We start from the raw sequence: 24,330 nt of genomic DNA, 5'->3' as shown, positions 1-24,330 counted from the left end.
TGGTATGATAAATGGTACACCCTATTTGTTCTTTGATCTTCTTCAATTTATTTAATTCGACGGTCAAAAATTGAAAGGAATGTTTATAAGGTAAAAAGAGGTGTGTGGATATCACCCTTCAATTAATCACCAGGTAAAGATGTCCAAGAAAGGATCCCAATTTGAAGCACCATCCTTCAATATCAGCCCAACAATTTGGTTGTTGATGTAATTTTTGCACCCCAACGAGGGCAGACTTATTCATCACCAAACAAGGTCCTAAAAATCGCTACACCCTAGTCGGGCAACAGCGGGCATGAGCCTATTACCTAGGGGCCTAGGCAGAGAGTTGATTGAAGAGTGAGTTAAAAATTAGAATAACAATTTTTTGAAGTAGATAAGAGTCTCAAATGAGTTAGCAAATAACACTTAGAGCATCCCCAGCGTGGGGTTTTGCTCGGGGGAAGGGGTCCAAAACAATGGCCCGAGGGCCGGTGGCTTGGCTCCAGCGTGGGGGAGCCGGATGGAAGGGGGAGGCCCGAGGGCCAGGCCCGTGAGGGATTGCCAGGCCTTGAGCCCGAGGTGGGGGTGACGCAATGCTGACGCCAGGGTGGCGTCAGCGCATTATTTAATTTTTTTTGTGTCAGGCGCGTGCACCCCACCCGCGCGTGGGGGCGCGTCGCCGACACAAAAAAAATTAAAAAAATAAAGTGTCAGTTACCGTTGGGAAGCCACGTGGCTTCCCACGGTGCGTTAGATCTTAACGGTCAGTTAATGTGGACCGTTAGATCTCAACGGTAAAAAAAAAAAAAAAAAAGTCAGATTTAATATCCACCGTTCGATCTGAGATCAACGGTGGATATTAAAATGCTTTATAAATTAAAAAATAAATGAAAAAATAGTTTTAAAAATCTGAAAAGTTACCGTTGTGACACGTGGCACAATCTGGAGTGTTGGAATTCAAATTTTTTTATATTCAACGGCAGAGATTAATTAATTGAATAAAAATTTAAAAAAAAATTGTAAAAAATTCAAAAAAATTCAAAAAAATATCTGAAAAATCTGAAAAAAATTGTAAAAAAAATTGTTTTTACTTTTCTATAAATACCTTCTCATTATCATCTACCTTATTTGTTACTTATTTGTTACATTTATTTGTTATGTTGTTTGTATTATTTATTTTTTACTTATTTTCATTAAAATTAATGTATAATATCACTTACATTAAGAAAAAAATTGTGTATATTTAAGGTTAAAATTATTTACTAAACTTGGAACTCTAGCCCCATGTTATGATTAACATGACATATATATATATATATATATATATATATATATATATATATATATATATATATATTTGCTAGGTATACATTTGCATGATAATTATTTATTATAATATTTGCTAGTTACTTATTTTCATTATAATTATTTATTTGTTACTTATTTTCATTATTTACTAAACTTGAAGCCTTCTTACTTATTTTCATTATATTTGTTACTTATATATATATATATATATATATGTATATATTTGCTAGTTACTTATTTTCATTATAATTATTTATTTGTATTATTTTGTATTATTTAATAATACTTCGGATAATGACACGTGGCGCAAAGAGAACGATTAAAAATCTTATCCGATATTACAATTAAAATTATTTTGTATTAATTTTATAAATAAAAAAAATACTAATATTTTATTGCCTATTGCCAGGGCTATTGAAGTGTAACGGTGGAGATGCAAATTCTATTGCCAGGGCTACTTACTGTTCATTAAGGGCAATTACTGTTCATTAGGTGGATTGAATAGTGTATTGCCAGGGGGGAGGGCTCCAACGCTGGAGTTGCTCTTAGAGAAGCTCTTAAACAGAGGGCCTACCCAAACCCAATGAAAGCAACAGACTTACACACGGCAGATCCTTCAAGTTTTTAAAAGTTTTAAGGATACATACATACATACATACACAAGCGATAGTGAGAGGGAGAGAGATTGATATTTCAAAGCCTGGAAGAGCAAGTTCGGATTGGTAGCATGGCTGAGTGCAGATGCCAAGTGTAGGGTGTTTAATTAACTTTGAGTTAATTTAACCCACCCCTAACTTTGACCCCCGGTTAACTTCATCGGTCCTGCTTCTTTGCTTCTTTGCTACTACAGTGGACTGTCTCCTCCCTTCCCCTCTCCCTCCCTTTTTTGGTAAACCACTTTTGGCTACCAAATGCCACTTCTTCTTCTTATGCTTCTCCAAGTACTCCTCCTCCTCCTGCATTCAACTATCTCACCATAAAAACCTCACATGCATTTATTCATTTTTTTCAAGTCCACAGAATATCCAGATCGATGAAGAGGTACTCTAGTTTCTCTTGCTCTTCTTCTTCTTCTTCTTCTTCTTCTTCTTCGTGCTCAGGGCTGGAGATTCCGAAGCACAACGTTCAAGCCGAGATTCAGAAACTGAAACTGAAACCGAAACCGAAACCGAAACGCGTTCGAAAGAAGAGAAAAACCGCAGAAGCAGCAGCAGCAGCAGACAAATGCAAGAATGGCAACACCCCAAAGTCAGGAACGGGAGGCAGAAGAAGCTCCATTTACAGAGGGGTCACCAGGTCACCCATCTTTTTATATTAATTAATTTTACAATTTCTGCACTGAAATTGCATGCCGACTTTCTCGATTTATTTTTTGTTCTTAATTCATTTGCATGTATGAAATTATATTACATTTTTAATTTTGGTGGTTTGCAGGCACAGATGGACCGGGCGGTTTGAAGCTCATCTGTGGGACAAGAGTTCATGGAACAACATCCAGAACAAGAAGGGACGACAAGGTAGTGATTTAATTTCTAAATCCGGATTGGATCAATTTTTCTTGGTTTTATTTTTTATTTTTTATTTTTTATAAATCTAATATAAATATAAATATATATTTTGTATTTTGTATTTTTCCTGTTTCTGACTCTGTTTTTGTTCCTGTAAATCCCTGTCAATGCAACGTTCATCCTCACCACTTTTGCCGCTGCTTAATTAGTTTATTTAGGTAAGTCAGACTCTTCCTTGCTTGTTCTGCTATGTTTCTGACTATGTTTTTATTTACTCTATCTTTCCATTTTTAATTTTAATTCTTAAGAAAGAAAAACAAAGATTCTTCTCTTAAGTAACCCTTAATTATGTGGTCATGGTGGCTGGCAAGTGACCCTCTATTATATTGGTGGAGAGGGGCTGACTTCTTAATTTAACATTTAATCTAACAAATTTATCGTTTGATAAAAAATAAAATAAAAATTAAAAAAAAAAAGGTCATGGTGGCTGCCTGGTGGTTATTAATTAAAGTAATAACACAATTGGTTAAAAATTTGAAAAGAAAAAACAAATCATTATGGCACTTAAACTTAATGTTATGAGCTATATTTTCGGCACAGTCAAATATTTATTATCTGCCTGTCTCTGACGAACCCATATATATATTATTTAAAGTTATATAGGCATTTGGAAATTTATTAATGTAATTGGTGTTGCATACAGGGGCCTATGATAGTGAAGAGGGTGCTGCTCGTACCTACGATCTAGCTGCCCTTAAATATTGGGGGCCTGGTACAATACTCAATTTCCCGGTACATTTATTGTTCCGCCGTCTTTTTCGTTGCCATATTATACCGTGACACTATTTCGTTTACATTATTTGTGTGACAGTTTAGTATTAAAGATTGTACTCACTACTACATGTTAACGTCTACTAACCTTACCGCGCTAATATATGATTGAATGTAAATTTATGTTGCAGCTAGAAACATACACAAAGGAAATTGAAGAAATGGAAAAGGCTACCAGGGAAGAATACCTAGCATCATTGCGCCGGCTGAGCAGTGGATTTTCGAGAGGAGTTTCAAAGTACCGTGGGGTGGCGAGGTAAGTAAATTCGCACTTGCATGCCGAAAATTGGACAAAATGTGGCTACTATTGTTCAATATCACGCTCTTACTTGCTGAAATCAATGTTTTTCATAGGCATCATCACAATGGGAGATGGGAGGCGAGAATCGGAAGAGTTTTCGGAAACAAGTATTTATACCTCGGAACTTATAGTATGTACTTTAACCACCATCTCTTTACTTTTATTATGTTTTCTCCAATTTTAGATGCATATCATGCGTTGTCCAAATGCTTCAAATTTCTTTCACTTTCCATGCCTTGACATTTTTATTTTCTGTACGAATAATAAAATAATTATTAATTAAATTATCTCCTCCTAGCAAAGCCCCGCAAGTAAATTCCACATGTGAGACAGGACAGGACCACCAAAAATGTACCAACTATATTTTGTACGAGTAATGAAAATCATTTTCTCTCTATCAAAATCCCAACAACTATATATGTGTTTAAATTTTCGAAATTAGTAGGGGGATAAAGACGATTTCTTGAGCGGTATTCTAGTTTAATCTATATTATGGTAAGGAAGATTTCAATTTAAAGTATAGAAATGCATGTCACTTTGTAAATAAGAAATTTTAGATTCGATTTTCGCTAAATACATATTCGAACCAAATTATTATGTTTGTGACTTGGCCCAATCACTTATTTGTGTAAAGAAAAATGCTTAGGAGACCATGTTTTTAGGCCATACCATGCGAAGCCGCAGTTAGTCATTGGATTATTATTTTACTGTTGCTTCATATGTGGTTTACAAAATATAATTTTAAGTAGATGATCTAGCTAGCGTTACTAAATAAATATCATTGTATTCAGGAAAATAAAATTACAAAAATGCATGTTGTTTTAGCCAATTTTGCGATCCGCCCCTAAATAGTAGTATTTGGTGGGGTTTTGGGTTGGGTTGTGATTTTCACACCCCGTTAACTACTTTTCTCACACTCCTTTCTATTTTTTAATACTTAATTGGTATTCTACTATTTAATCTTTCATATATACCCTTCCTACTTTTTGATAGTAATTAATGAAAGATTAAATAGTAAGATACAAATTAAGTATTAAAAATATGAATGGGTGTGAGAAAAGTAATTAAGGGTGTGAAAATCACAATCCTTTTGGGTTTAGCACTGGCAAAATCTGGTACATGCGGAAGTACAGTAGCAGGCGACACGCAAGCATTTGACTAGATCTGGGTTTAAAGCAGCAAACAGAGTGTGAGTTTTAATTGCCAGCACTGGGGGCACGTGACTTCCTTTTATGGGAGAGAAAAATAAATAAATAAAAGTAGGCTGTCATTCTTCTTTCAGATTTCAGACTTTTATTTATTTATTATTATTATTTATTTTCATATTTTATTTTTGGTTTTGATCCAAAAAAATGAAAAGGAACCTCTTCGGATTTCTTTCACAAAATTTAGCAAATTAGGAAATTCGGATCCTTAAAATTTGATCAAATAATTTAAATTATTATTATTTTTTAAAGAACCCTTATTTTTAATCGTTAAATCAAATTTCAAAAATCTAAATCTCCTGATTGGATGAATTTGATAGAAGGAATCGAGAGATGATTTCTTTTTCCAAAAAAACCTTTTAAAAAGCTACGGGTACGGGTGCTCACGTGTCTTATTGCCCTGCTTGTGGCTCTCTCTTGGTGTGCCAAGTCATCCTGGCCGTGCTTTCCTGCCAGATCCTAACCGTCCAAATCTTGGCTGTGATGTGTGTCTGCTTCCCAATTCCCATCTTTATTTCTTAGAGAGAGAAAACTAGAAATAAGTAGAAACCTAGTGTCCTTTTCATCTTGTGTGCACGGTTTTCAATCGTTGATAGATGCTTCTATTGTTTTATGGTTATGTCCGCCAACGGTTGGCAATTGTTCACTTGATTTATCAAAATTCAACTAGGAATGGAGATTGAAATGTGTGACTGTATTTTCATATTAATAAAATAAATAAAAAGGGACACGGAATTTGACAAACGAACATGTGGAAACAGTACTAGTTGCCTTCACCTAATTCCTACCTTCTTTTTTGCTTTTTAATGCATCAAAAATTAGGTATTGTTGGGCATAAAAATTCTCATAGATTAACTGCATGTTGCAATTGTACGGACGAATCTTCAGTTGTACGTACTTTTACTTAAACTGCTATCGATAAACAATCATAACGCTACTTGTGTATTACATTGTACATCACATCACTAATAGATATAAGTATGTTGCACAAATATACGAAATTTATGATTCTCGCCTCTATTCAAGTTGCAGTCTATGTAGTTCACATGAATAATCCAAATAGTTTTATTAGTCGTTTATTGATCGTTAACTGTTTGTTTTTTTGAAGATACACAAGAGGAGGCAGCAGCTGCATATGATATGGCGGCAATAGAGTACAGAGGAACAAATGCAGTGACCAATTTTGATATCAGCAACTACGTTGACAGAGTCAAGAAGAAAATCCACCCTCTGGATCATCAAAAATCAGAGGGTCAACAGCCTTCCAATTGCTCGAACACTGGACCACACAAACAAGAAGAAGAAGTCGAATGCAAAGTGCACCAATTGCTACCACAACAGCAGCAGCAACAACAAGAACAAGAACAACGCAAAGTGCACCAATTGCAACCGCAACAACAGCAACAAGAACAAGAACGAATGATTTACCCTCATCTGCTGCATTGCATGGAAAGCAATACAATGGAGCAAGTAATGGATCGTGATCATGCAGAGGAGCACCAGTTTAGTTGGAACTTTTTGGACACCGGAATGATGACTCAGCAGGTTCCGGTTCCCGATGACATCCCTCTTGACAACAAGTCGTTGGAGTTACCGGACTCGTTCGAGGACTTGGGGTTCGAAGAGAATTTTGAATTGATATTTGGTGCAACTGATGATGGCAGTTTGGGTGGCTTGATGGAATCTGCTGGGTGTGGGGTGGATCAGGTGGGTGTGGATGTGGGTGTCCCAGGAAACTTGGAGGATAATGGGTCTTCTTTTTCTCCATCATCAACAACTACCTCTCTTTCTTTGTAACTTATTGTGTTTGAACTTGGAAGGGTGTTGGTCAATGTGGGAGGGTTGGGGGATTGTTGGGGTTGGTCTCAGTTTGTTGTGAATCCATGTGGGTGGGTGGACTGGGAGGATTATAGACCAACAAAAATTATAAAACAAGAGAAAGGTTTTGCCTTTTTCGTACCTTTGGTTTTGGGTGAAAGAAAGAATTTTCCTTTATTTTTTTAGAAGTAGAGAATAGTAAAGGGAACAAAAAGTGGGAATCTTGATAAAGATTTCCTCACTTTTAACCCTTAAAAATTAGATTCGTTTCGAGTTAGGTTATGTTTGGATGGGGAATTTTCGAATCATGAGATTGAAAGTCAAATCATAAAGAAAACGGTAGGGGTGATTAGGAAATGCACCTTTTAAGTATTGCCTTTGGTTATGTTTGGGTGAAGAATTTTCGAGTCATAAGATTGAAAGACAAATCATAAAAAAAAGGGTAGGGGTGATTAGGAAATGCACCTTTTAAGTATTACAAAGGCAATGTAGGAGAGATTTGCATATTACACATTCAATTCAAAGGAGGTTAGCTAATTCCTCTGCCCTTGTACTTGTAGCGCTCAAACGATGCATTTTCTAATCCCTCCTACCCAACATTTTATGATCATTTTCTTCATAATATGACTTTCAGTTCCGTAACTTGGAAATCTCTCACCCAATAGGTTTATATGCATATATTGATTAAAAGGTTTAGTCTTAAAAATATATTTACTAAAAGGTTTAGACTTAAAAAATCTGTGTTATTAGCACTCTACATTTATAATACTTAGTAGTCTCAGCTTAAAAGTTTGACCTGACTTTGAGAGTTTGCTTGTTACTGAAGCCCATTAAGATTTTTAAGGTATGGAAGCAATATCCCAAACAGGTTAGGGTAGAAAGACTTGTATTTCATCATTTAGTTTTTAAATAAAGTTTCTAGCTGTTTGCAAAGTTAACTGGACATTGTCTATCTGAAAAGACCATTGTATACGACATTAAAGTTAGCATGGTCTCGTGCTACGCGTGTTGGACACGTGGTGGATATAGAGGTGTTTGTCTGTTGAACAAGTTTACTGAACACTGACCGCCCAAGAAGCTTAAATGCATAGATTCTTACCACATGTCAAAAGTTACAAAGCTTCTAGTTGTAGAATGCAAATATTCCTCAGACATGAGGCTTCATAGGTGTCTCATAACCTAATGTAAAAACTATTCGGTTTTGTCCCTCAAAGAAAAGAGACAAAAAGTTAAGCCAAAAACACATCAGGTGTTGCCCAAGCACCATTGATCCAAGTGAGGGATATTGCTAGCACATTTAAATCAATCACTCCATCATTTGTTGCTAGATTAATCAATGTAGATACTCTTAGAGGCTCAACACTTTGAGAACTTCACATGACCAATCATGAAGATGAAGATATCCGAGTACGAAGAAGATCCAACAAAGCTGCACGTGAGTGGTTAGGGATTCAAGTGAGTTAATTTCTTAATCCTTATCCTTTGTTGCTATATCAGTTACAACCAATTGAATATATAATTAAGAAAACATATGTATGTTATTTATTTTTCACTGCGTATTTAACTATACAAATTAAATTTATACCAATATACCCAGAGGCCAACATAATGCACTATAGATGCGAGGGAAGGAGTTGCAAACTTGTAGAAGAAACTCTCTCATCTCTTCTCTATGCACTAATCATCCAACGTATATTCTTACAATTACGCTCGACAATTTTTTAGGCTTATAAATTGAGATTTTATGGTAATCTGCGAGTCTAAAATGTTATTTTGGGCAAACACATACGTAGCCAACTGAAAACGTCAAAAGTGTCCATGCACATAAAGTCACGTTTTATTTCTGTCGCCAATTTTAAAAGGCTTAGAGAATCTCCAATGATATAGGCAATTAAAGTAGATAAAATTGTACTATAAAGGCCAACGTGACATGTTACCTACTTAATTGATTAATGAAAAAAGTTTATCACTTCAATGGATTATGCAAATCAAGTAGGCATACTTATATTTTATTATTTTATTTCATTTATAACATTTACTTTTATATTTTAGTTTTGCCATCTTCCTCTATATAAAATATTTTACTACCAAAAAATTGTGTTCCCGAATTGCCTAGTCTTGGTATTGTAGGCAACATTGCCTACTTTGAGGGAGTAGGCAAAATTTGCAAACTCAATTGCATATATCATTGGAGTAGTTTTTGCCTACGCGATTCATTAAAATGCATTTCGACACTCAATTGCTTGTACCATTGAAAATGCTCTTATAATGGTACTAAAATTGCCAAGATAAACAAGTTACGCGGTCACTTGCTTTTTTATTTATTTATTTTTTTGTCAAGAAGGGTCTTAATTTGAAGAGTAATTTATAAGAATAGGTTTACCATTATATGATATTTTGATTCAATAATACATTATCACATATATACAAACTGCACATAATAATGTATTATTAAACAAAAATATTACGTAACCGTGGACCGTTCCATGTAATCATACTTAAATTTGAATTATTTCCTAAATTACGAATTTGATATATATGTAATTATAAAATGTTCTCTTACACGTTATAATTACCAAGTGGAGAGTGAAAATGTCAACCGAAAAGAAAAAAAGAAAAGGGTAGTTTTGATATAGGCAGAGACAGAGAGTGCAGTGACGAGGATGACAAAACCCTCTTTCTTTTTCTGGGTTTTTGGTTTGGGGCTTATGCTTTATGCACTTACACTCGGCTACTCTTTTAACACAAACAATTGGAGCTCTACCCTCTTATACTTTTACAGTTACTTGGCCCCAAATTGGCAAACCCTAATTTCCAACACTTTCAGGAAATTGAAGCGACAATGGCACTTCAATTCCCAGTCCCAAAATTGAGGCTCGAAGAAACCAGGTGAGATTTTCGTTTATTTATTTAATTATTTCACACGTTTTTCTTTGCTTCGTTTGATCCTTTTTTTGTTTTGTTTTGAAATGATATCTGAACTGAATGTTACTTTACTTACTGTTTTGTTTGAACTAGAAAGGTAATGAATTACTGTGAATGATTTGTGTTTTTTTACTGTTAAAGTTATCTTTTCTCTGTAAACACAAGAAATCAGGATTCACTGTGACACCGTTACCCGAGGTATATGAGAAAAAGTGATGTCAAATAATTTTTAATTATTTTATTATGTGAATCTATTAATGCACCAATTATAGATCTTGAAAATTTATTTTTATTGGTTTCTTTTTAAAATGAGTTATAAAAATATCATTTATAACAAAAAATCATATCGATTAAAAAAAATAAAAGGAAAAATATAACATTACCACATCAATCATCCAATTAACATTTGACATTTATTTTTTGATATTTCTATTAGAATTGCTTTAAGACGCGTTGATTGACTAAAACCCCACAATTAATAATAATCGCTTTGACTAACACGACCCAACTAATTTTGCTTTGACGAAAACGAGTCAATTACAAAAAGATCAGACGCGTTTTCATTTGCAATTTTTCCAGGAAGTAGATAGGAATGACCCAACTAATTAGGAGTTGGAATTTTCTGCACCGACAAGCCTCTGTGACCTCCCTGTGGCCATTCTTAGAGTTTGACACCAGTCAGCTACTAACTCTAGTTTAACACTGTTAACTCTGAAAAAGATTAAAAAAAAAAAAAAAATGGATCCATCTCCATCCCGCTCTCAGCTCTCTCAATCTCACCCTCTTCTTCTACCTCTCGACCCACAGAAACCATAGCATTATTTTGTTTTTTGTTTGTTCATCGATCGTAAACTATGGCGCTTGTGAGAGCAGCTCAAGGATCATCGTCTGATTCCAACACTCATTGGGGTTACCGTTACGATGTTTTCTTGAGTTTCAGAGGCGAAGACACTCGCAGGACTTTTACCGACCACCTCTACACAGCCTTGAACAACGCAGGATTTCTCACCTTCCGAGATGACGACGAACTTGAGAGAGGAGAAGATATCAAGCCAGGACTACAGAAAGCAATCCGGCAATCACGGGCGTCTGTTGTCGTGTTTTCGAAAGATTACGCGTCATCCAGATGGTGCCTTGATGAGCTTGTCATGATCCTTGAACGCAAGAGGACTACCTCGGACCATGTAGTATTACCAGTCTTCTACGATGTCGATCCATCCCATGCGAGGAAGCAGACGGGAAGCATCGGAAAAGCATTTGCAAGACACGAGAAAACTCAGTCGCCGAATAAGGTGCGGGGATGGAGGGAGGCACTTGCAGAGCTTGCTGATCTAGCAGGGATGGTCCTATCAAATCAAGCTGATGGGTAACTTTCATTTGCCCTCTTTTATCTTTCTAGCGTCAATATTGGAAGGTTAATTTATTTTTAACCAAAAATTTGCTTTGCCTTCCTTTTTCTGAACAATTTGTTCTTATCTCTCTAAACCCATGTGTTTTACAGGTGTTGAGTTCGAATCCCCTCTTAGTTCTAATCCTCTGTGTATACAATAATTCTTTTACCAAAAGTGCATATAATAACTTTCATAATTTCGTTTTCCCTTGTTTCATGTTGTCAACAAAGTTTCATTTTTATTTTTAGCTAATTAAGTTGTGCTGTCAAAATAATGTGTAAGTTTAGCATCCTTCCGGTTGTTACCTTTGTAACTTTCTTAGGTAGACAACATGTTTGATTTATATTTCATTTTTTTGCAAATTCGTAGGTACGAGTCAAAGTTTATCACAAAAATTGTTAAGGTGATTGGTGACAAGCTAATTCGCACACCCTTGGCTGTTGAATCCAACTTGATTGGAATCCAATCTCGAGTCAAACACATCAATTTATGGTTACAAGATGGATCAACTGATGTCGGTATAGTTGTTGTGCATGGGATGTCTGGAATAGGGAAGACAACAATTGCTAAATATGTTTACAATTCAAATTTTACAAGTTTTGAAGGGAGCAGCTTTGTTGAAAATATCAGAGAAACAGCAAGTCAACCGAATGGGTTAGTTCGAATTCAAATGCAACTTCTTTACGATATTTTGAAGGGGAAGAAGGAGAAAGTGCACAACGTCAGTGAAGGAATAAGTAAGATTGAAAGAGCCATAAGCTCTAGAAGAGTTCTTCTTGTTCTTGATGATGTAGACCATATGGACCAATTAGATGCAGTACTACGGATGAAAGATCGGTTTTATCCCGGAAGTAAAATAATCATAACAACAAGGCGTGAAAGGTTGCTAAAGGCACATCAAGTTACTAAGGTCCACGGAGTTGAAACTTTGGATTACAATGAATCGTTGGAGCTCTTAAGCTGGCATGCGTTTGGCCAGGACCATCCCCCTGAAGGTTACATGGAATATTCAAAAAAGCTAGTGCAACATGCTGGAGGACTTCCATTAGCTCTTCAAGTTTTGGGTTCTTCTCTGTTAGGAGAAAGTATGGGTGTGTGGGAAAGTGCATTGGAGAAGCTAAAAGTTATTCCTAATGGCGAAATCATGAATAAACTAAGAATAAGCTATGACAGTTTACAAGATGACCATGATCGGAAATTATTCCTCCACATTGCTTGTTTCCTAATAGGAAGGGACAAAAACTACATTGTTAGAATACTAGATGGATGTGATTTCTATACAACTGTTGGCATTCAAAATCTCATTGATAGATGCTTGGTGAAAATTGATAAAGACGACAAGGTGAACATGCACAATCTGATTCGTGATATGGGAAGAGAAATAGTTTGCCTAGAATCAGAAGAGCCTGAGAAACGTAGTAGACTATGGTGTCGTAAGGATTCCTTCCAAGTACTGAGGGAAAAGACTGTACGTAGAAACATGCCTTTTAGATATATATATATATATATATATATATATATGTATGTATGTTTTTCTCTTCTTGTGAAAATTATCCATATTAATGTTGTTCCCTTTTTTTCTTTAGGGTACACAAACAATCCAAGGTCTTGTCCTGGACATGCATTGGCATCCTGCAAACAGTCCAATAAACACAAATGAGACAGTCTTTGAAACCAATGCATTTGAAAGGATGCACAAATTACAACTACTCCATCTTAGACGTGTACGGCTAGAGGGATGTTACGCAAATTTCCCTACAGGATTAAGATGTTTGTGTTGGCCTGAATTTCCTTTGGATTCTATACCCATTGATTTTCCTTTGGAGTGCCTAATTGTTCTTGAAATGCAATATAGTAGCTTGACACAAGTCTACAAAGGAACAAAAGTATGTTACTCTACGCATCTCAATTCATTTTCCTTCTTTTGCTTTTTTAAGTTTTGATTCGTTGACTAATTGCATATGTTAGAATTAACTCCCACAAATATTATTTCTCTTTTTTTTTTTTCTTTATTTTAATTTTTTTTCCTGCAGTTTCCTTCATTGAAGATCCTTGATGTGAGCCATTCTCATGGCCTTAGTCAAACCATGGACTTCTCATACTGCCCCAATCTAGAGGAATTGATTCTTGTAGATTGCAAAAGCCTGCTTGATGTTCATGAATCCATTGGAAACCTAGAGAGACTTGTGTACTTGAATATGGAGGATTGCAAGAATCTTAGGATGCTTCCTAACATGTGCATGCTAAAATCACTTGAAATACTCAATTTATCTGGTTGCTCAAATCTTGATGAGATGATGAAGAAGATGGAATCTGTGAAAGTTCTCGAAACAGATGGTATTCTAAGCGATTTACGGCCTGGTACAAGTTCGAGTATCTTGACTTATTTGCCATGTTCTTTAGTAACGTTAAACCTTAGTAGGTGCAATCTTTCTGATGATGCCTTTGCTACGGATTTAAGTAATCTATCCTTGTTGCAAAGACTAAATTTAGATGATAATCCAATTTCTAGCCTACCTGTTTTCATCAAAGGTTTGAGGAGGCTCGATGAGCTCTCTTTATCGAGATGTAAGAGGCTCGAATCACTTGTGGGGTTGCCGAAAATTGGATGGCTTATTGTATGTGATTGCATATCATTAAAAACTATAACATATCAAGCCAATGAGTTGAGAGCATTGATCTGTGTGGGTGAGCAACTCAATGTAATTGACTGGGAGTACTATCACAAGTTAGAACCTATTGGCAGAGTTGATGTGGAAATGATGAAACTTTTCAGCTTGCACAACTTGGAAATGAGGAAACGTTTCGGCTTGCAAAATTTTAATGAAGTTCCTTGGGTTTGGACTCCAGTTCAGGTGCCTCTCTCTCTCTCTCATCGGAAAGAGTTGCCTAATATAGTCGTTTCCATGCCATGTACACAGGGACTGCATCAACATGGTCTATACAGCACATATTTTGCTGGGAATGAGGTTCCTGGCCGGTTCAGCTATAAAAGTACCAAGTCCTCAATTTCTTTTGTTGTGCCTTTTCTTGCAAGTCACAAAATTCTAGGCTTGAACATCTTTGCTACCTATGCAAACGAGGAGAATTACGTTCCGCCTGATCCACTTGTGTGGATTGAAGTGAGCAACAAGAGCAAGGGTATGACGTGGGTCTATGGATCAAAATTCTACGGTCTTGCAAGAGAGGGAGAAGATGTGACATGGTTGAGCCATTGGATAATGGACAATCAAACAATAATATTAGAATGTGGAGATGAAGTGGTTGTTTCCGTAATGACGAAGAGACCTCATGAATATATTCGTGTAAAGGAGTTCGGGGTTGAGCTTGTGCAAGAGCACCAAGACAAGATGAGTACCCAACACAACACCACTCCAGATCCTAATGATCCATTTGTCATCGGTGGGGATTTGTCACCGCGGGAGAATGTATCAGGAATGTACCACTTTTGCTGGTTCAGTGAAGAAGAAACGAAAAATACTGATTTTTGTAGGCCGAAATGGTTGAATACCCTCATCATGGACTCAGGTAAATTATGCTCCATTAAAGCACTTAGGGGTCTGCCCGTATTCATTTCATTCAAGTTTTCTCAAAATTTTCTGTTATTTGTATGTTTTTCAGACAAAGAAGAAGAGCAACGGAACGATCTTGATCACAAAATCGCAGCAGCGAGTGCCAGAGGCAATAACTGCCGTCTGGGAGGATGGAGGGGGCTAGTCACTGCTGCCATCTTCCTTCTCACGCTAACTCAAATCGTTCGGCCCTCCATCTCTCAGAAAAAGAAGCGACAGTAGTCAAAAAGCCCTCCATGAGTTATTAATTTTACTAGATACAGACATCTCTACATTATCACCTTGTCTTCAAGATGTTCTCTGCCTTCAAACACAAGACTTGGAGTTCATAACTAAGCCATGTTAACCGCTTGGGATATGAAAGACCCTTGCTATCCTATTAGATATCAAGTTCAAATGTCTTCAGCATCATCAAATATTGTGTACATTATGGCATTATGGTTGTATGCGAGTTGTAAATAAGGAAAACAAAAAGACTTTCACACACCTTTGACATAGGTATCTTTAGCAACACTGGCAAGAATCAATTCTTTGAATTTGGGGGAAAAGAGTTCGGCACGGGGGAAATCTTTAAGATGTTGCAAATGACAATTGCAGAAATACAATTCCAGAAACAATCAAAATTTCAGAAATCCCAAATTTTCACAAACCTAAAAATCAACCACAGAAGAAAATAATTCGAGTCCTAGAAATTGTCAGCGGCGGCGCCCTAACGACGCCTCTCCATGAACGTGGCGTCTCGTCGTAAGAATTCCAGGCGAGGATCTGCGACGGTGAAACCGAGACCGAGAGACTTGGTCCAATTTAGACTTGAGAGAGAGAGAGAGAGAATCAAAGTGTATGGAGGACTGAGGAGGAGGCTAGTCGAGAGGGAGAGATTTGGGTTTGGCCGGAGAAGAGCGAAGAAAAGTGGAGAGAGAATCAGAATGAAGACAAGTGACTCAAGAGAGTTTTAATTATAAATGAATGATTGAGATTAAATCTCAACCAAATCCAACAGCCTATAATAATTATAATTGTATATTTAATAATATAATTTGATTATAAATTATTATAATCTAATTTTCGGTTCGGGACGGGGTTATCGAAAGAAAGCATAAATTTTTTGGGATCGGGTACCGAACGGTTCGGTTTGGAAATTTCGGGATTTTATTCCACCCAATAGTAATACCAGCGGACTGTATAAAGTGGCGTGGCATCTCAAGAGTCTTGCTTCTTAGCATTTCTCATTTGAGTGCATTCCGCGTTGCAAAATGGGGTTCAGATGTCTTGAGTTTTAGGGGTTAGTGAATAAAGTGAGTATTCCATCGGGCCTGGTGGCGGTCGAAGACAGAAGGGAGGAGGAAGAACTATCCGATCCGAGCATGGAAGAATTTGACAAGAAGGTATCAATCACAGACCCAATGGAAGAAGAAAGTGTGGCATCTAAAACAAAAACCGTCGCTTTGCTGCGCGAGTTCCTCGGAATTCAGCAGCGGAGGGCGGAGGCCTACGCCAAGCTCAAACGAGGGTTTGGGGAGTATATGGAGTCGTCGCCGCCGTCGTCGGGAGTAGATGCGGAGTTGGCGTACCAGCAAGTTTGCAGTGAGGTGACGCTCGAATTCAACGAGTGTTCGAAGCAAGTTCTTCGGATCGAATCGCTGTTCCTCAACGATCCCGATTTCTCCCGGATTGATTTAGCCCATCTCCTCAGAGCTGTTCAGACCCACGAGAAGCAGAAATTGAATTTGGTAATTTAATCCATCATATCCTTCCAATTTTTTTTAATTTAATTTAATTTTCTGTTTAATTCATATTATCATGTGTAATTGCCGCTCAAATAATTTGGCAAGGCTTTGCTTTGTTGGTAGCAAGTTAATTAGATGCTTATAGCCTTATAGCCTTATAGAACAACTAGATAAAGAACCCCATGATCCACGTAAAGGGCTCGTAGCTCAAGCGGTTAAGAACGATTACTCAAGGTCTTGTGTGCAAATTCACCTCCTCTAATATTTCTTGTATAGATAGAAATGAAGAAAAAGGAACAATCTTTGGTGCACTTCTGCTACTGTGAGCAATGTGTGTACTTATGTTGTTTGTTGCAAGATTTGGCTCCATTGTTTTCTGACATGAAGTATACTGGTTGTTTGTTTGTTTTAAAGACGGTGACAATTCAGGTGTTGAAGAGGGCTGGAAGACCCTCAGAGCGTCTGGTGAGTCATGAAAATTGCAGATTTAACAGACCAATGGAGCATGAATGCGTGCATCTCCACGAGATAACAGAAGCTGCCGGAACTGAAGAGGCAGAAGTGAATGCCCAGTATGATAATGATCTCAAGGAGGCCATTAGAGGGGTGCAGGATGCTGTAACCGCTATAAATGAGCATTTGGAAGAAGTCAGATACGAAATTGCCGCCCTTGAAACCGAGTAGTAAACTCACATGTTTCATCACGTAGGTATACTTTTCTCGGTACTGACAACTATAGTCCGAAACTTTGAAAATTAACCAGACATACACTTGGTGCATATAAAATATGATCTAGGAATAGTGGAGGTTAATCTATTATTTGAAAACTTTGTGAAGTAATGATGAATCAGGATAGATTGACGCTTTCTTGATTGTTTTAATAACAGTATGGATGTCTTCGCTCGCTGAAATGTATATAGTTCCTCGTGTGCAGCACATACGAAGATCAAGCTACAAACTGTTTAATTTTCCGAGTGCCATACATGAATGTTCTGAATCTATGCTTTCTTCTGTTCTTCCAAATGTTGCAGGTAATGGGAAGAAACGTAGCAGTTACTTATGTTCCAAGAATAGAGCTATCATAGCACAAAAGACCAACGTTCTTTGCAATTGCATGTATGCAAAACACCACTTTTCTATCGGGAAACAGTGGAAGTTGGTCGTACCATTGCTATTTTGTGTTCAACTTATAAACAATCTAATTTCTCCTTTATATAATAATTAGCTTTAGTTCATATATATATATATATTGTATAATTAATCAGCTTGTTTTATTGTTGCTTCAGCGGGCGTAATCTTGAGGAACTCTTCACAGTCAGAGCTAAAGGAATGATATACTTGTTCATATATTTCAGAAAACTCTCACTGGTGTAAATCATTACCAAGTATCGACCCAATCATGGCCAGAAGGTCTTGTTTGGTTGTGCATTACTTCACAGTCAGAGCTAAAGGAATGATATATTTGTTTTATTGGTGCTGTAATTTTTGATACAATGTATCGACCCAATCATTACCAAGTCCCCTTTGCTTCTTTCACTGGTGTAAATTGTTTGGTTGTGCATTACTTCTAGATGAATCTGAGTCTTCCTTTACATGGCTGTTTTGGACATGGCTTTCTGCCATGAATGATCGGCCTCCTGTCTCTATAACTACAGACCAAGACAGAGCCATAAAAGTAGCAGTTGCTCAGGTATTTCCAGAAATGCGGTATATGCAAGTGGCATATTTTAAGAGAAGGTCATGAAAGAGTGGCTCTTATATATCTTGGTCATCCTTCCTTCTACGGAGAGATATATAGTTGCATTAACTTTTCAGAGACAATTGAGGATTTCGAATCATCATGGGCATCCCTTCTTGATAGGTACGATCTACTGAGAAACGACTGGCTACAGGCTGTGTATAATGCTCGAAAGCAATGGGCCCCGGTCTATTTTCATGGAACTGTCTGTGCTGCAATTTCCTCAAACCAAGGTGTTAGTATTTTTTTCCGATGGCTATGTGAATCAACAGACAAGTATACCTCTGTTATTTAAGCAGTATGAAAGGGCTCTTGAGCATTCATTAGAAAAAGAAATAGAAGCAGATTATGATACAATATGCACTGCTCCTGTACTGAAGACACCTTCACCAATGGAACAGCAGGCAGCTAACTTGTATACCAAAAAAGTTTTTGCAAAGTTTCAAGAGGAATTGGTTGAAACTTTTGTTTATACTGCAAATAAGATTGAGGGTGATGGGATAGTCCGTAAATACAGGGTTGCAAAATATGAACATGATGACAAGGCGTATATAGTCATATTAAATTTATCCGGAATAAAAGCAAGCTGCAGCTGTCAAATGTTTGAATATTCAGGCATCCTGTGTAGACATATTTTAACTGTCTTCACAGTAACAAATGTTCTTACCCTTTCATTACATTACATATTGAAGCGATGGACAAGAAATGCTAAATCCTGTGTTGGACTAGATGAACAGAGTTCAGATCTGCAAGGTATTGAGACATTGACCATGCGCTTTAACAATTTATGTCGGGAAGCCATTAAGTATGCAGAGGAAGGGGCAGTTGCTGTAGAGACTTACAATGCAGCAATGAGTGCTCTACAAGAGGTGGGAAAAAGATTGCTGTCGTAAAGAAAAATGTTTCCTTTATACCTGAGGTCTGGAGTCTTATTTTGGAATATGTTCTCTAAAGATATAGGATTTTGACCCATTTTAGGTGATAACTTTTTCGTTAACCAAATTCTACTTTAGTGCGGAAGTGATTTATCATCTTGTGAAAACCATTTAAATATTCGTGCTATTTGTGTTGAACCCATTTAATTATTCTTTTCACTGTATTTTCAAATAACTTATGCTTGCTGAATTTGGTCACTGACGTAGCCTATTTGTGTTGCTAGTTCCTTGTCATGTACCCTACTTGGCTTGTTGTTCTAATTTCTTTTACTTCAACTGTAGCTACAAGATTATGGGAAGAATCCTGCAGGGGAGAAAGACGTACAATTTAGGCTAACAAGGGTTGCACTAGAGCCTATGTTAAGATTGATGGCCTATGTCAGTCAGCAGCTCTCTGCACCAGCCAACAGAGTTGCTGTCATCAATTTGAAGGTATGAAAACTCAAAGTTTCGGCCCCTCTCCCATCAAATTTTCTGAGGAAGTTCAGTTTGCTGAGATCTTTTAACAGTTTTTTCTTTGTGTTAAGGTAATGACAATTAAATTTCTAGGCTTTCACCCTAGTTTTACAATTGGATTGGCATCACATTTCGACTTGTGACACAGAGTTGTCAAATGTAAGACGGCTCTGATTTCCAGAGAATTGGGCTATCTGCTGTCAGTATAGGTTGTTGAATGGTATAGAACTAAAGATTTCTGGATTAAGCGGCCAATATAGGTTTATGGTGGGAAAGTATAATAGTGAGTAACCTGCAAAATAATTTGTGGGTTTAGTTCAACAAAGTTAAGTTTTAGGAATTGTGCTGTAGCTTGTAGGTAAGATTTTGGGCTTCCAGAATAAGGATTTCCTGTCGGTAAAAGGATCGGGAAAGACAGACTTTTGGGTGTAAAAGGATATGCCAATGGGGTGTCAAGGTAGGAAATGTTAAGCTATTTTCTGGCTGGAAGCAGCAGGAGGCGACAACAGTCATCAGGGATTTGATGGCTGCGCTTTGCTGAAGCTGAAAGGGTCATTTTTTTTGGGTCAAAAGCTGATATGTCCTGGGTGTTATCTCAGATTTTTTATGAGGTTCATAATTCTGTTATATTTAGGGTGGGTCTAGCTGGATTAAGCATAATCCAGTCCACCAAACGGGCCATATGTGGTCAACATTTATGATATCGTTAAGTAATCCGATTTTATACGAAATTATTCTGTTTTCCTTAAATTTGTCTGCCCAAGTGTTCAATGGACATTATTGTGGTTTCTCAGCTTCAAGATACAAAGACAACTTCTGGAGAAACGGAGGTCAAGTTTCAAGTTTCCAGAGATACACTAGGTTCCATGTTGAGATCAATGGCTTAGCAGCTATGACAAATGTAAGCATACTATTTGCTGTACTACTTTGGTCTTAGAATACGAAATTATTGAATGAATTATTTTGATGCGTTGTAGTTTCCATTTCTCTTGAGGTGTTGTTCTGTCCCTTTCCCTTTTTACTATTTTGTTACATGTTGATTGGAGAGTACTTTTTATATCTATTTCTTACATCCGTACTACCAACATATCTAGAAACATTGACATTTAATCCTTTTTTGTATCTATATACCTAAACCCTTCAAATAGGAGAAGCACGCAATATAAGTTAACCTTACAACCGAAACCTAAACATTACAATGTTTCTTTCCAACCTTGCGTGGCCTGTGCAAATCCACAATGTCAAATAGGTTCTTGGTTCACCCAAAACCTTACAACAAACACCTTGTGATAATCGCTTAGATAAATCTCCATTGGTCATGCATGAACTGCAGAAGTAAATAGACAGCACAATACTCTACAAAACTTTATAAAAGTTCCCCGGTGTTTTATACATAGGTTCTTTTGTGAATACCCAAAGATCAAGGAATTCAAAATCAAACTGTCTATAGCTCCCTAGTAACACAGGGATTCCAATCCCGTCTCTCGTATTTGCACTCTCAGGGAACTAGGAAGGTGGAGTATTCTGCTATGACATCTAACTGCTGTAGAAACTATTATCTGCTCTCAAGCTTCCATCTCTCTCTTTGATGCTGAAATTTTCTGAAGGTTGAAGGGTAAAGATTTCCGTTGAAGCTTGAAGTTCAAAAAATAAAAAATAAAAGTAAAATAAAAGGATGTGGTCAACTCTCAGTCTCGAGACCTTGATTGTTGTGGTTCACTTGCCCTTTTGGGCGGTTAACTGGGAAGGCTAAACCAGCACGAATAACTTTATCTGAGAATCCAACTTCCCCACAACTTAATTCTGATTCACAACCCGATAATGTGAGAATCAAGGATGGTGGTTGGTCTTACAACCTACCCAGGCTTAGTCTGGAGTATCATTGCTGGCTAGGTTGGCTGCGGTCATTATTAGTACCTAGGAGCCTCTATGAGCGCTCACCCCTCTACGAGTCTAACCTGAGTGTCTTTGTGCTGCTGCAGCTCCTCAGCGTTTTTGTACCTTTCAGACGATCTTGATATCTTCAAAACCACACTAGGATACTTTAGCAACTTAGCATTTACATAATGTTTTGTACTTAATTGTACTGATTCTGTATGAAGTAAATTTTGGGAGAAATGGATTTGTTCCTTCTTGGTACAAGTGTTATAATTGGTGACTATATCATGATTCTGTGTTGAAAACAGAGAGGTTCATTCAGATGCGAAGTATATAAACGAGAGTCATTTCATCTGCCTTGAAGTCGCCTTCGCCAGAAGCTTCGAAACCAATAACCGTCTCAAAGTTTTCATTGTATGAAAGGTGGCACCAGAGATTGAGGAGCGATGACTTTCGATGAAGAAATTCGGTTTAGTTGTAGTTAGATGTTTTATTCATAGGCCTACATCTTGTTTAGTTTTAGGTAGGGGGTATATAAATTGTTTCCATGTAACCATGTTTTCGGTGTATTTATATGCGCATGGTTAGTTGTGGCTGTCCAGATGCAATTGAGCCACGGCGTATATTTTGTATCTCAAGCTTCAGACTGGTGGTTCGGTTTATAAGAGCAAATTATAGAATTAGTCTCTAGAGTTTAAACTAGTTTGGATTTTGTCCCTAAACTGCAAATTCGTTAATTTAGAGCTCGTTTGTATATGCTTTTAAAATAACTGAAAGTGCTTTTGGTGAAAAAGTTTTTGGAACAAATTTTTAGTAAAAATGCAAGTAAATTCTGAAGAAAAAAAAAAGAACTTAAAGTGCTTCCTGGAATAAGCACATAACTGATGCTTCTTACAGAAAGCATTTCAAGTGCTTTTGGAACCCAAAAACATTTTCTTTAAAAACGTTTTTAATCATTTTAAAGTACATCCAAACGAGTCCTTAGATTCCTGAATTTTATCTAGAGTACAACATCAGTCCGTCTATTAAATTTTTTGTTGAAATCTTTTTTTATTATTATAAGAATTCTCCACATTTGGTGAAATTTAAGAACTTTAATTAACGAATTTTTAATTTAGGGAGAAAAATCTAAACTAATGTTAAAGGTGAGGCACTAATTCTATAATTTAGTCTCTAATTCATTGATTGGACATCTCATTTTATTGTTGTATAAAACTCAATATTTAAGCCATTTGATATTTATCTTCACTTGTAAGTGAGAAGTCTTAAGTTCGATTATCGTCAAATACAAGTTTGAATTACATTATATCTAGCTCATTATAAGGTTAAGCCGATTCCTTCCTTACTAGCGTAAAATATTGTTTGTTTAAAAATAAATAAATAAAAGAATATGTGAGAGATTGTCAGTGACATATGAGTCAATGCGACTCATGTGGCATTTTAAGAAATATTAGATTTAGCCTCATCACTTGCTTTATGGCAAAAAGATTATTGTCTCTTTTTGTAGCCGATCAACCAATCCAATCAAATCAAATCGAATCTGTCAAAATCTAGTTTAAATCATCAAATCAAACAGTTTCAAACTCAGCATCCATTTGTTTGAAGATGTGAACGTGAGCCATCGATCGTTTTGGTCGACGCCGAAAGCCTTTCCGTCCAAAAACATGACACGAATTTCGGCATCGTTTTGGAGTTTTATGGGTCAAACAACGACTAAAGACTGAAAATTGAGGTCAGCGATTTCACACAACGTATCAACTATAACAAGATATTGAACTCCACGTAAACATTGAATTCTGCTTGCATTTTATATAAGTCAAACTTCACCCTTTCCACTTACAAGTGAAATGTCACAGGTTGGAGTTCAATCTCAAATCCAAACCAAAAACCATGAAAATTTGATCGTTGAAAGGGTCGGGGCACCCCGAAACCAAAGCAACATCACAATCATTCATTACCAAATAATGATGCCGAAGCTATTCTAGTTTACCACCAAATAATGATGCCGAAGCTATTTTAGTTTACTTAGACTTTGACAGTGAAGAAAGTTGAGGTTTCACCTTCTCATTAAATGTGGAATTGTTCCATTCCCATTAATGTAGAATTCATTCTCAACATGCACTCTCACGTAAGGGTAATTTGTTTTCAACACGCACCCTCACGTAAGCCTAACACGTGGACAACTTGCTTTGATATCACGTAGAGCACGTGTGGCTGTTTAGCTTTACACGTGGGACAACTTGCTTTGATACCACGAATAAAGTTGAGGTTCCACCATAAAACCAATTGGCAATATAAGGAGTGGTTCAACTTATTTATAAGTTCATGCACGGTCTATCTTCTCATCAATGTGAGATTCATTTTCAATAGACAGAAGAACAATTACATAAACTTCAAAATTCAAATCCCCTGCTGTCTCTAATGTTCTGACTTCTCATTCTGAGTACTGAGAGAGCTTAGCCAGCAACCATTATAACTACAAAGCCAAGTTCCTAGCCCACTATAGCATAGTAAAGGACCATTACTAAAAGAAAGCACAATTCCTAATTAAAACACCGCTTGGAAGAAATCAAGTTACTAGGAAGTATTATATCGAATTTGAACTAGCCACCAGATTACATTAATGGCATTGCATCAATTTTTCATTTTTTTAGGCTTTTTATCTAAAATGATCCATGAGATTTGTAGAACTCATCAATTTGATCGCTGAGATTTGAACTCAATAAAAGTAATCCCTAAGTTTGTTCACTATCAA

At 36.8% G+C, this 24,330-nt stretch overlaps 4 protein-coding genes, 1 long non-coding RNA gene and 1 pseudogene across 20 annotated transcripts in view; 5 read left to right on the top strand and 1 right to left on the bottom strand.

Moving 5' to 3' along the window:
• The window catches only part of LOC148698372 (uncharacterized), a 44,752-nt gene extending 29,296 nt beyond the window's left edge, over positions 1–15,456 (bottom strand). Inside the window, exon 1 of the long non-coding RNA XR_015954428.1 lies at positions 15,329–15,456. This is a non-coding gene — a long non-coding RNA (uncharacterized LOC148698372). The remainder of the gene's footprint in view (positions 1–15,328) is intronic.
• Positions 1–17,660, top strand: part of LOC137748659 (uncharacterized) — a 46,852-nt gene extending 29,192 nt beyond the window's left edge. Inside the window, exon 3 of one of the 2 annotated variants that reach the window (XM_088681993.1) lies at positions 17,503–17,660. The gene's annotated coding sequence lies outside the window, so the exon portion shown is untranslated. Of the gene's footprint in view, positions 1–17,488 lie in introns of both variants that reach the window. The other variant, XM_088681988.1, reaches the window with a different exon arrangement.
• On the top strand, positions 1,944–7,094 carry LOC137748708 (ethylene-responsive transcription factor WRI1). Its single transcript, XM_088681944.1, has 6 exons — positions 1,944–2,586; positions 2,725–2,807; positions 3,502–3,590; positions 3,761–3,885; positions 3,984–4,060; positions 6,244–7,094. The coding sequence occupies exons 1-6, from the start codon at positions 2,324–2,326 to the stop codon at positions 6,930–6,932; spliced, it is 1,326 nt and encodes a 441-aa protein (XP_088538070.1). The 5' UTR covers positions 1,944–2,323; the 3' UTR covers positions 6,933–7,094.
• On the top strand, positions 10,478–15,327 carry LOC137747167 (TMV resistance protein N). 2 transcript variants are annotated; one of them, XM_068487201.2, is made up of 6 exons: positions 10,478–11,244; positions 11,639–12,737; positions 12,856–13,155; positions 13,303–14,124; positions 14,191–14,797; positions 14,891–15,327. In XM_068487201.2, the coding sequence occupies exons 1-6, from the start codon at positions 10,733–10,735 to the stop codon at positions 15,061–15,063; spliced, it is 3,513 nt and encodes a 1,170-aa protein (XP_068343302.1). In that variant the 5' UTR covers positions 10,478–10,732; the 3' UTR covers positions 15,064–15,327. The 2 variants fall into 2 exon arrangements, with proteins under 2 accessions (XP_068343302.1, XP_068343301.1); XM_068487200.2 differs by having other exon boundaries at positions 13,303–14,797.
• LOC137747169 (uncharacterized) lies at positions 15,914–18,099 on the top strand. Of its 13 annotated transcripts, none has more exons than XR_011069925.2 (4): positions 15,914–16,571; positions 16,983–17,273; positions 17,600–17,684; positions 17,855–18,099. XR_011069925.2 is itself a non-coding variant. In XM_068487210.2 (3 exons), the coding sequence occupies exons 1-2, from the start codon at positions 16,206–16,208 to the stop codon at positions 17,250–17,252; spliced, it is 636 nt and encodes a 211-aa protein (XP_068343311.1). In that variant the 5' UTR covers positions 15,966–16,205; the 3' UTR covers positions 17,253–17,277; positions 17,855–18,099. The 13 variants fall into 13 exon arrangements, 9 of the variants coding, with proteins under 9 accessions (XP_068343311.1, XP_068343305.1, XP_068343304.1 ...); XR_015954373.1 differs by lacking the exon at positions 17,600–17,684 and adding an exon at positions 17,503–17,599 and having other exon boundaries at positions 15,966–16,571; XR_011069924.2 differs by having other exon boundaries at positions 15,966–16,571; positions 16,983–17,277.
• On the top strand, positions 18,038–22,277 carry LOC137748019 (protein FAR1-RELATED SEQUENCE 3 pseudogene; annotated as a pseudogene). Its single transcript, XR_015951854.1, has 4 exons — positions 18,038–19,175; positions 19,524–19,673; positions 20,492–20,598; positions 21,884–22,277. The product of XR_015951854.1 is annotated as a protein FAR1-RELATED SEQUENCE 3 pseudogene (transcript).
• The last annotated feature ends 2,053 nt before the right edge of the window (positions 22,278–24,330 follow it).

Source organism: Pyrus communis, chromosome 2, assembly GCF_041283825.1.
Source record: "Pyrus communis isolate YQ-2024b chromosome 2, ASM4128382v1, whole genome shotgun sequence".
Lineage (NCBI taxonomy): Eukaryota > Viridiplantae > Streptophyta > Magnoliopsida > Rosales > Rosaceae > Pyrus > Pyrus communis.
This window is presented reverse-complemented; position numbering and strand designations above follow the sequence as displayed.

Bases quoted from the DNA above. Each gene is read 5' to 3' on its own strand.
- LOC137748708 (XM_088681944.1), top strand. From the start codon at position 2,324: ATGAAGAGGTACTCTAGTTTCTCTTGCTCTTCTTCTTCTTCTTCTTCT. The intron at 2,808-3,501 runs GTAGTGATTTAA...TGTTGCATACAG, and splicing joins GAACAAGAAGGGACGACAAG to GGGCCTATGATAGTGAAGAG. The intron at 3,886-3,983 runs GTAAGTAAATTC...TGTTTTTCATAG, and splicing joins AAGTACCGTGGGGTGGCGAG to GCATCATCACAATGGGAGAT.
- LOC137747167 (XM_068487200.2), top strand. From the start codon at position 10,733: ATGGCGCTTGTGAGAGCAGCTCAAGGATCATCGTCTGATTCCAACACT. The intron at 12,738-12,855 runs GTACGTAGAAAC...TTTTTTCTTTAG, and splicing joins AAGTACTGAGGGAAAAGACT to GGTACACAAACAATCCAAGG. The intron at 13,156-13,302 runs GTATGTTACTCT...TTTTTCCTGCAG, and splicing joins AAGTCTACAAAGGAACAAAA to TTTCCTTCATTGAAGATCCT.
- LOC137747169 (XM_068487210.2), top strand. From the start codon at position 16,206: ATGGAAGAATTTGACAAGAAGGTATCAATCACAGACCCAATGGAAGAA. The intron at 16,572-16,982 runs GTAATTTAATCC...TTTGTTTTAAAG, and splicing joins AGAAGCAGAAATTGAATTTG to ACGGTGACAATTCAGGTGTT.